The 11,338-nt window shown below is 33.3% G+C and overlaps 1 protein-coding gene across 1 annotated transcript; it reads left to right on the forward strand.

The window, feature by feature from the left end:
* The first annotated feature begins 5,778 nt into the window (after positions 1–5,778).
* On the forward strand, positions 5,779–10,479 carry LOC114257893 (uncharacterized). Its single transcript, XM_082911695.1, has 4 exons — positions 5,779–6,462; positions 7,315–7,470; positions 8,053–8,721; positions 9,168–10,479. The coding sequence occupies exons 1-4, from the start codon at positions 6,133–6,135 to the stop codon at positions 10,224–10,226; spliced, it is 2,214 nt and encodes a 737-aa protein (XP_082767821.1). The 5' UTR covers positions 5,779–6,132; the 3' UTR covers positions 10,227–10,479.
* Positions 10,480–11,338: the final 859 nt, after the last annotated feature.

Genomic DNA, 11,338 nt, shown 5'->3' on the forward strand with positions numbered 1-11,338 from the left:
CATACACTATGGTTAGTGATAAGATTGTTAAATTATTTTTATAAAAAGTCTTAAAAAACATAATTTATATATTAAAAATCTAAAACAAATATAAATATCTATAATTATCCCGTGCATAGCACGGGTGATAGGCTAGTATTAATCAAGCAAAAACCAATTTGATTCGATTAAATTTCATATCTAATGGCAAGAATTGTATTTAATTTTGTAGACAATAATGCTACACTGATCATATTTGTCAACTGGGTTTCCCTCTAGTCATATGGAGGGCGTTGTCCAGGTCTGTAGGGCCTACATTGGATTCTGTTTTAATGATTCGAACAATTTATTTTATAAGATCTTTCATGTATATCATCCACAAAAAAATTATCCGCTAATTGCAGTCTATTTAATTTATTGCATTTATCACAAAAAATTGGATGATCTATTTTTAAAAATATATTTGTTGTTCATTTTTTTGGGGCATAAATATGATAAATTGAATATATTACGATTATCAAATTGACTTAATTTGTTTTTTTTTTGTAGATAATAGGCCTTATAAAATAAATAGTTCAAATCATCAAAATGAGACATATAATAACTTTCATGAACCTGAACAGTGCAGTGTCCCAGCTCTTAATCCCGATTTATTTATGTTAAGTGGTAACTATTACTCTATACTTATATATATATATATATATATATATTTTTGGACTGTTGAAAAGCTATGGGTTGCATTTGACGTTTCAATTATTATAATTGGGACCACCTCCTCATTGTTTGGAGCCTTAATTGATGAATTAATTTGTTGGTTGGGCAAGATTAGACTAAGAATGTCAGATTCGAATATTTGTTTTGAGTTGTGTTCACTCTTTTACCTTTTTCTTTCTCTGCATTTTGAATCTTGATATGAGACTAGAACCGTTGGAAAATTTATTTCCAAAACTTCAATTTAGACACAAATTTGACCATATTCTGTTTCCGAACGAGGGAGATGCGCTTATTTGAAGTCACCCAGCAAAAGCTGTCTAGTTAAATTCACACGAGTGGAAATTTGAATTCCGCACGGGCGGATTTCGTGAGAATACCATTTTTCCCCGAGTTGATCCACACGAGCAGGTTTTTCATGTCCAAACATCAATTTATGTGCTCTTTTTACTCAAATCAAATCCCTTTATCTTTTTGACCATTTCTCGTCACTCTCTCTCTCTCTCTCTCTAACTTCTCTTTTCTCTCTAAACTCTCACCAAATTTCACATTTTCTTCGATCTTCAAAGATCAAGCGAGATTTTGATACTAGTTTTTTATACAAAAATGATGAGTGTCTTGAGGGCTACATTTTGACTGGTAGAGATCAAATTCCAGCAAAGTTGATTTTTGAAGTTTTCTCCTCTTCTCTCTTTGAGGAAGGAATTTCTTTGCTCATTTTCAATACCTTATTATAGATAGACATGTGATAATTTTTATTGTATTAAAACTTGATTTATTAGGTATTTTTGAAAAGCATGTGACGATGGTTAGGATTTTATGATCTAGGGTTAAATCTTGTATTTTGTTGTGAATATTTGAGATTGTAATGTTCGAGTAACATGTTTAAAAGGATTAGAGTAAAAACCGCTAAGTAATTGTTTATGAGTTATGAGAAAGAGGAGAAAATTGGTGATTTGATTTTATTTGAACCATATCGGGTATTGTGTATTAAAAATGTGAAAATGGGTATGTAAAACAAAATGGAAAGTTATCATGAATATAATTTGTGTTAATTGTTATTTATGATTTTATAATTGTTAAGTTGTAATAATTGTCAAAAAATCAGAATTTCAGAGAAATAAAAGGGTATTGATAAATGTTATGTGTATTGAAAGATTTGTGGATTGGTTAATCTCATTTTTTAGAGTTGTGATGAAAAGTCCCAAATCCTTTGGTTATTTATTTATTTGAGAGATATGATTAATTTGTGTTACATATGTGTTGGATTATGAAAATAAATTAATAATTGAGTTTTGATAATTAATGAGAAAAATGTGACGATTTGGTGTGGGCATTGGGTGTTTGGAGAGAAGGAAAAATAAATTTTGAAAATCAATAAAACATTTATATACTTTTATGAAATGAGAAGTAATAGTGATGGAAGAGACTTCAATTATGAGTTTTGAAATTGGCGTGAATTGGAAGTTGAATTAATTAGAGTTGAAAGATGAAAGTTATGTAACGTATAAATGTTGATAAAATCTAAATCAAGAGGATGAAATTGAATTCATGGACTTGGTACTTGTTGTTTATAAGGCTGTGTTATTGGGCATCGGTAGAGGATGATATTGACGTTATTGAATAATTTGTGAAATTTGGAATAATGTATCAATTGTTGAATTGAATGAAAGTACACATTGATATGGGTTCCTCTCCCATTCGGATTTGCGCCCGGGTAAAGTTTGGCGCTTTGACATGGATTCCTCTTTCTTCTGGTTCACGCCCGGTAAAGTGTGAATGGGTTCATCTCCCCTCCGGCTCGAGGATTGGTAAAGTTTGGCACTTTGAAATGGGTTCCTCTTCCCTCTGGCTCGCGCCCGGTAAAGTGGGCTGTGGTAGTTATGGCTTGATGAAGCCGAGGTCTGTTATGTGTTAATTACGCATAATGCATCTTCATACTTGTGTTGTGATGAGAAGGGATGCATCATTGGTTTTCCGTGCTTGTGATTGGTAAAATATGGTAATGCGCGTTGACCCGTCTTTTGTTGCTTATATAAACATGCATTTGTGAACGTTCATTTTACACTTGTGCTTAAGACCATAATATATAGTAATTGTCCTTGTAGCCATAATGAGTTGTAATGTAGGACGAGTATATTGTTTTGATCGATCTTAGGAGACTGTGGTAATGTTATGAATGATTGAGATTTCTTTAAATGCAAATGAAAAGTCTTGAAAGGTAAGAACATGTCTTTGTTTCTTGTTATGTTAAAGAAAATCTTTTGAAAAATTGTATTTATGTAAGCATGTTTTGAAGTATGAAATGTCACATTATATATATATATATATATACGTGGAGTATTCATGATCATAGCTATCTATATATTGCTATTGTTTAGGATTATTGGGATTTTTACTGGACTTTTGTATTCATCCCATGTTGCTAATCATTTTTCAGGTATGGAGTGAAGAGTTACTCGAGACTTAAAATCTGTTACTTGTTGCCATGAGACCTTTTAAATGCAGGCAGAATGTCAATGTGTTGTAAAAAGGGTTAATCCTTTTTATATATTTTGTTATTTTGTAAAATGACGTAACGCCTATGAGCTTATATTGTATTTCATTACATGTACACGAGAGAGAACATTGTAATTTATTCATTTCTAAATACCTTTGATATTTATTATTATTGAAATGGATTGATTTAAAAGAAAAATGTAATATTATCTGAGTAATAAAAGTTGGGGTGTTATAGACAGTGTCCTCTAGTTTGGATCGGAGGGAATTCAACACATTTGTTAGGTGTTGAATATCTCATGTATAATATCTTATAGATTTTAATATCTCATGTATAAAATCTTTATGAATTTTGTTAAATTTGTATTTAGATAAATTACAAAGATCTTGTTTGAAATTTGATAAAAATATAATAATTTTATAATTTTAGTATAATTAAACACATCCCTTCTTCCGTCATGGTAAATTAAACAAACCAAACAGATGATGTAAACTCAACGGAAATATGCACTTTATAATTAGAAAAGAAAATGACAAAATTTTATATTTTTTAAGTTATAACTATAAAAAGAAAAGTTATAATTAATCAAATAGTATATAAGACATAATTAAAGATCTCATAAGTTAAAAGTAAAAAGAAAATTAATTGTAACTAAAAAAAGAAAATAGTATAAATAAAAATGCGTATGGTGGGTGTGTATATGGTAAAGTCTCCAAAATTTTGCCATTATTCACAACTTTGACTAATTGTTTTCGTATAGTCAACTTTATCAAATGTATAAATGACATCTAATTTTGATATTAGGGCCCATTTGATGCACTAATCAAGCAAAAACTAATTTGATAGATAAAATTTCATATGTCAGACCAATACTCACATTCAATTTTACAGATACGAATGATCTATAAAATCTTTACAGATTTTGTTATGTTTTTTTTTTTTTTTTCGGTAGAATTACATGTACTAATTAATATTAATTAGTGTATTAACATGTATTATGATATTATTATCGATCCTATTTATTATAAAATTACAAATAGTCAAAATTTCTAAAATTATGCCATATTATCTATTAATACACTAATTAATATACCAATTTTATATATAGCATTATTCTTTTTTTTCCTTTTTTCTTTTTCAGGAGCAGATTCATTTAGCTCAAATGTACCCTGATGAGAAGTGATAGAACATAAATTAGAAATTATAATCCACTCCTTAATCTTTTTATGTTTTTTGAATTTAAAATTAAATAAAGAATAAAATTATATACACCAATTGGTATATCAATTAATTTACTAATAGATAATGTAGCATGATCTTAGAGGTTTTATATCTTTGTAGTTTATATAATGAATGGGGTTCATAAATTTGAAATGATAATGTCTTAATATATGTTGGTACACTAATTAGTATATCAATTAGTGCGTGTAGTAAAACTATTAAATAAATCATGTACCAACAAATTTCCTTTTCAAATTACGGTAAAACTTGATTATCAATTCAATTTTTTTGGGCGAAAATTCTAACAATTATATATATATATATATAAAAACAGGAAGTACTGTTTGGGAAGAAGAATATGGGACTTTTTTGGCTATTTAACCACAAAAGATAAAATAGGTTATTTTAACCACAAAAAATAAAACATCACATCCAATTCATAATCATTAGAGCATCTCCAATGCACTAGGCATATAATACTTGTTAGTTAAAATGCCTAGTGTGATTCACTTTTTTCAATTCCAATGCACTAGGCATATGATTAGGCATTTTGCCTCAACTCATATTCACTAGCTACATGTAGCTAACCTTCAATGCTAGGCAAAATGTATTCAATCATTAGGATCATTTCCCTCCATATTTGTTGTTGACGTGACATTCTATAAAATTAATAGTATTTGGATAAATAGCTAAAATAAAGGGCATGGTTGGAGTAAAAACATAAAACAGTCGATAGGCAAAATAAAATATATACTTTATAGTAATATTTAGATAGGTAAAATGCCTACTACCGTTGGAGATGCTCTTACACTTTTCTTTCACAAAAAAAGTCAAAAAAGCCAAAAAGTCAAAAAGTCCTGCCCAAACCAAGCTTTTTAGCCCAGGCTAAAATAGCAAAAAAAGTCAAAAAGCCAACCCACTTCCCAAACTAACCCTAAATATATTTCTGTTTGGAAAGTGATTAAATTAATCAAAAGTCAAAAAGTTATTATAAAAAGCCAACATATTCTGTCTATTTTTTACAAATATTTTCTTAATAAATCAAAAAATTATTAAAAAAAAGACAATTATCAAATAAATATTTTCCGTTTTTTGTATAAATTTTACATCAAATAAAAAAATGTTATAAATGTTTTTTCAAGAAAAGAATTGTGATTGCCAACCATATGTTTTATTGTAATTTAGGAATGAACCTTACTCGTAAATTATTATTTTAATTTTGAATTAAAATATATAAAAAAAGTCAAAGTCCAAATTATGATCCAACTGAAATATAGTTGGAAAACCAAACCGGATAATTAAAATAAATAATTAATAGTACAGGGACTATTGTGCAAAATACACTCCCAATATGGACGTTGGTTCTTAGGTGGTGGTGGGGTGGATTTTTCTGCCGGCCTTTCTCTCTCCTCTCTCCTCTCTCTCTCTCTCTCTCTCTCTCTCTCTCTACAGGGGTTCGGTTGTATAAATAAAGATTTCTCAAAGATTTGTATGGAGCATAAAACAACAGTATGATCAAACTATATATGCTTATATACCCACAACCCATTTACCCTTCATTTTCTTTCTCCTTCAATCTCTGAATTCTGATAAACAATAATCCCCCAAAGATCTTCACAACACCAATCCTCATCATTCGAATTTCAAAATTCGAAGACACATCAACTTTCACTCTTTTTAGTACTTGTTTAGAACCGAATTGAAATTCAATCAGTCAAGCAATGGCTGTGAAGATGATGAAGTGGCGACCATCGAAGAAATTTGAAGCGAAGATCATCGTTTGTCGGCTTGAAGGCCTGTGTAGATTGTCAGGAAAAGGGTCGGAAATCGAAGAATTTGGGCGATTGGCGGTTGAGATTAAGTGGAAGGGTTCGAAGAGTAATGGGCTGAGTTATCTGAGGCGAAGTGTGAGGAGGAATTATACGAAAGAGGAGAGTATGAGAGAGGATGGGGTTGTGGAATGGAACGAGGAGTTTCGGAGTGTTTGTAGCTTTTCGGCGTATAAGGAGGGCTCGTTTCATCCCTGGGAAGTCACATTCACGGTCTTCAACGTGAGTTCTGAATTGGGTTTTTGTTTTTCTTTCTTTTTCTTGTTTTCTTTTCTTGATTTGTTGAGGTTTTGAATTGGGTTTTCTTTATTTTTCTTGATTTACCGAGCTTCATCTGTGATTAGGTTTGGTAGATAATATTGGAAGTTGCTCTTGTTTATTTTCTCTTGGTTCTTTTGTTTGATTGGACTTGTTTGGTTGCTGAGAAACTGTAGGAATTAGGAGTCTAGAAATCTTTGGTTCAAGTGAAAGTATTATTTTAATAATTTTAGTCTGAAATTACATTTTAATTGTTTTGAAGTTTCCTCAGTTTTCTAAGCAACCAAACAGAGGCCAAAGGGTGCAACCAAACAGAGGCCAAAGGGTTTGACTTTTCCATCAAGAAATGGATAATGGGAATATTTTTTATTTATTTATTTATTTTTGTGGGGTGATAAATTGGTATTTTGTACTATGAATTTAGATTCTCATGATTATTTTACATGGAATTTCCAGTTCTTGGGTTGGTTTTGATTTGTTGATCTAAGCCTTTCGGGGTGCAAAATTCTCAGAAGTCAGAACTATGTAATTGGAAAACGTTCTTATATTTATGGAATTGTTTTTTCTTTTTTCGATGTGGAGGCTACAACATATGGAGATAAGTTTCTGTCTTCACTTTAAGAGATCTAGTTAAATTTTCGAACTTTCATAACAGGTTTGTTGGCCTGAGATATGTCAAACTTTCAACAATTCTAGATTTTTTTATTTTATTTTATTTTTTTGAATGTAATATTTTGTTTAACCTTTCGAGTTTGAAGTTGTTAACCTGATTAGTAAATCATCTGATAAGAGTCTGACTCTTTTTTTACGATTCAGGGCTTGAACAAAGGACCAATTAACAAGGTACCTGTTGTTGCAACTGCATCATTGAACCTTGCAGAATTCGCTTCGGCAAGTGAAGAAAAAGAGGTCGAAATTAGCATTCCTCTCTTGGTCCCTGGTGGCAGCAGCCAGTGCAGCCCCTCACTTTGTGTAAGTGCCTTTTCAATTGGTTTCAATCAAGGTTTTGAAATTTGTACCGGCTAAAATACCTTTTTGTTCATTAGTGTGGTACATACCAGTATTGATTAATTTTTAGATACTGTTTTTTATTTATCGCACAAGTATATATCCAAAAATTTGCTACAAAACAACCAATAATAAGTTCCAAATATCTCAAGAGGACGGAAACACATACCATTGCTTGCGGAACCTGATGTAAAGTATAAGGTCATTACTAAACAACCTGATGTAATAGTGAAAAAACTCATATGAAGTGCCAGACAAAACTCTGGATTTTACAAAAATCAGATGAAAAGTTCCAGTATGGCCAAAATTGATCGAAACTATCCGATAAGTTAGGTGAAACGAAACGAAACTGTTTTTGTACCCGATTGTTTGTGGAACGGTACATACAGATACAGGCCGGTACGGAACGGTATTCAAAACCTTGGTTTCAATTAGGCTTTCTTGTTTGTTGTATATTTCATTATGTTCTTACTTCTTTAACATCACAAGTCTAGTCCCTCTTTTGTTATTTATGTTTCGTTGATGCCAAGTTCATCCATCATGCAGTTATCTCTCAGCTTTCTGGAATTAAGGACTTCCCAGGAACCCTTGGAGACAGTCCAGAGATCAGTAGCATCTTTTGCATCATCACCGCAATCTGCAGATGCTTTATCAACTGAGAAAGATGAGGTTTCTGCTCTTAAAGCAGGTTTGAGAAAAGTAAAAGTTTTCACAGAATACGTTTCAGCTCGAAGAACGAAGAAGGCATGCCGTGAAGAAGAGGGCAGTGACGGGAGGATTTCTGTCAGAAGTGAGGATGCTGAGTACAATTACCCGTTTGACACGGACTCGCTCGATGATCTTGATGCAGGGGAATCAGAGGAAGGAAAAGAGGATTCTAGTGTTCGGAAGTCTGTCAGTTATGGATCATTGACTTATGCAAATTTTGCTGGAGTGTCGGCTTACTCGAATGCAACCAATAGTGAAGACGAGGACTGGATCTACTATAGCAATCACAAATCAGATGCAGGGAATTTGACTGCATCGGTCAATGATCAGTGGTTGCGACAGAGTTCAAAGCGCAGTATCCTCCCTTGGAAAAAGAGGAAGTTGAGCTTCAGATCGCCCAAAGCCAAGGGAGAGCCTCTGCTCAAAAAAGATTGTCGAGAAGAAGGTGGAGACGACATTGATTTTGATCGCCGACAACTTAGTTCCTCTGATGAATCCACTTTTGAGGTATTTATCTGTTCTTGATTTCTTTCTTGTTTTTCTATTAGTTGCTTTTCATTTCCTGATTGAAACTATATTTCAAGATTAGCAAGCTTCTATATCCATGTTAGATGAAACCTTTTTCTTTTTGGTGTAGAGGTCATTGCATTTACCTCACTTTTGCAAATCCACTTGGTTGACAATGCATGCGAATTCGAATGAATGATGATAGCCTTTATTAAATATGTAAATATCCATATTTGGCATTGCATCTTTTGTATTTAAGGTGGAAATATGATATGAGTTGGTTTCTAGTGACTTGTGTGAGAAGAAAGGTTGTTCATTCTATCGAATGCTTCGAGTTTGTCGCACTTGGGTCATTTTATAATTGTATTATTTTCTTCCCATGTCTTTGTTTCCCTATGATTGAACAGTATTGTTTCATATCCTGAAATTGCCTATCAATCTGGCAGCGAAATAAAGCAGAAGATTCAACTGCATACGGTGGATCATCAGCGGCCTCTGAATTTGGGGATGACAATTTCGCAGTAGGCAGCTGGGAGAAAAAGGAAGTAATAAGCCGTGATGGACAAATGAAGCTCGAAACCCAAGTTTTCTTTGCATCAATCGATCAAAGGAGTGAACGGGCTGCAGGTGAGAGTGCATGTACAGCCCTGGTTGCCGTCATTGCTGATTGGTTCCAGTCCAATCCCAAGCAAATGCCTATCAAGTCCCAACTAGACAGCCTGATCCGAGAAGGTTCCTTAGAATGGAGGAATCTCTGTGAAAATGCTACCTACATGGAGCGTTTTCCCGACAAACATTTTGATCTTGAGACAGTCCTTGAAGCCAAAATTCGATCTCTCCGTGTGGTTCCTGAGAAATCCTTCATTGGATTCTTCCACCCAGAAGGGCTAGAAGAGGTGGAAGAAGGTTTTGACTTCCTCCATGGTGCTATGTCCTTTGACAGCATATGGGATGAGATCAGTCATTCTGGGTTGGACAATGCTAGCAATACTGACCCTCTGATCTACGTTGTAAGCTGGAATGATCATTTTTTCATCTTGAAGGTCGAACAGGATGCTTACTACATCATCGACACATTGGGTGAGAGGCTTTACGAGGGTTGCAACCAAGCCTATGTCCTCAAATTTGATAAAGACACAACAATACAACGCCTTCCTAAAGAGGCACAATCGTTGGATGACAAACCAACGAATGAAAATGTGGCATCAAGGAAAGAAGGGACAGAGATTGCCATCACCAATAAGTCGGAGGAAGAAGAATTGGTTGTCTCGAGAGGGAAAGAGACTTGTAAGGAGTACATCAAGAGGTTTTTGGCTGCAATACCGATTAGGGAATTGCAGGTTGACTTGAAGAAGGGGCTGATGGCATCAACGCCTCTTCATCATCGGCTACAAATTGAATTTCACTACACGCAGTGCTGCTTGGAGGAGCCTGTGGATTGGTTTTCGTTGGTGCAAGCAACGGCTGATGATACATTGGCAATATCTTCATTGGCTGTTGTTTAGGGGTTCAAATCCTATAAACTTCGTGTTAATTATCAAGTGTTAATAGCCTAACCCTTCTTTGTGTTTTTGCCGCATGTTTTTAGATGAAATTGAAAAGCTCTATTTTCATCTTTTCTTTTTTGCCATAAATTTCTTCTTTCACACAAGTGGTTTTATTTAATCCTCTTTTTTCCCCCATTTCTTTCTTAGGGATGATGATGATGATGTAACTGACTGTTCATACTGCTAATAGCTTTCTCTTATTTAGCTGTGACTTCTGATGTTGATTAAGCTGTTGTTTTGAATTTCATCTTTCAATCTATATTTTTTTCTTCTCCCTTAAATAGAAAAAAATTAATTGATAATTAATCTTCTAAATTTCAGTGTGAGGTAAGTTTCTACTTCCTCTAAAAACATTTTTGAGCCATTTGCAGATGCATGGATTATGGGCAGGAACAACTAACTTATCATGGGCCTTGCAGTCTCAGTGATATCCAGAAATTTGTCGTCATAGTAGAGACAATAGGCAATAAGCAACCTATGCAGCTGTTGAGGAAAAAATGGAGCCTTCAACAATAAGAACTTACAAAAAAAAAGAAGAAAGATTTGGTGGATCTTAATTAACGGGCTGAAAGTAGTCTACTGATTGAACTACGTCGGACCTTGTATAAAGTAAGACTTGACTAGTAAAACTTGTAATCATTTTCTATCATGTATAAAGTAAGACTTGACTAGTAAAACTTGTAATCATTTTCTATCAAGATGAGCGTTTCATTGGATTGGGGGTCTAAGAGAGATAAATTGAGTACGTACTTAACTTTCGACATTATTTGCACAAAGTGACTATTTCTAGATTTGAATCCACTACGTCAAAGTTGAGGTACCAAGTTATAATTGGTGAAAATAGAGCATGGCTTTATGGAGAGTGTCCTAAGTTTCCAAAGTTTTGTACCAATTTTGAGTTTTAATTGTGATGTTTTCTCGGACTTGTGTACTTCCAATCAGCCAGATATAGATCTCATTTTCTGGTCATGCTGTTCACACTAAACATTTAACCACCCAATGCATTGCTATGTATTTATAGTGGAGGGGAGAATTATCCCTATAACCACTTGTAACCTTTCTGATCATGG

This window comes from Camellia sinensis, unplaced genomic scaffold, assembly GCF_055761805.1.
Source record: "Camellia sinensis isolate YWXY unplaced genomic scaffold, ASM5576180v1 Unanchor12, whole genome shotgun sequence".
In the NCBI taxonomy this organism is placed as follows: domain Eukaryota; kingdom Viridiplantae; phylum Streptophyta; class Magnoliopsida; order Ericales; family Theaceae; genus Camellia; species Camellia sinensis.

Coding starts and splice junctions, on each gene's coding strand:
- LOC114257893 (XM_082911695.1), top strand. CDS start 6,133: ATGGCTGTGAAGATGATGAAGTGGCGACCATCGAAGAAATTTGAAGCG. Junction 6,463..7,314: donor TCACATTCACGGTCTTCAAC/GTGAGTTCTGAA, acceptor TTTACGATTCAG/GGCTTGAACAAAGGACCAAT. Junction 8,722..9,167: donor CTGATGAATCCACTTTTGAG/GTATTTATCTGT, acceptor TCAATCTGGCAG/CGAAATAAAGCAGAAGATTC.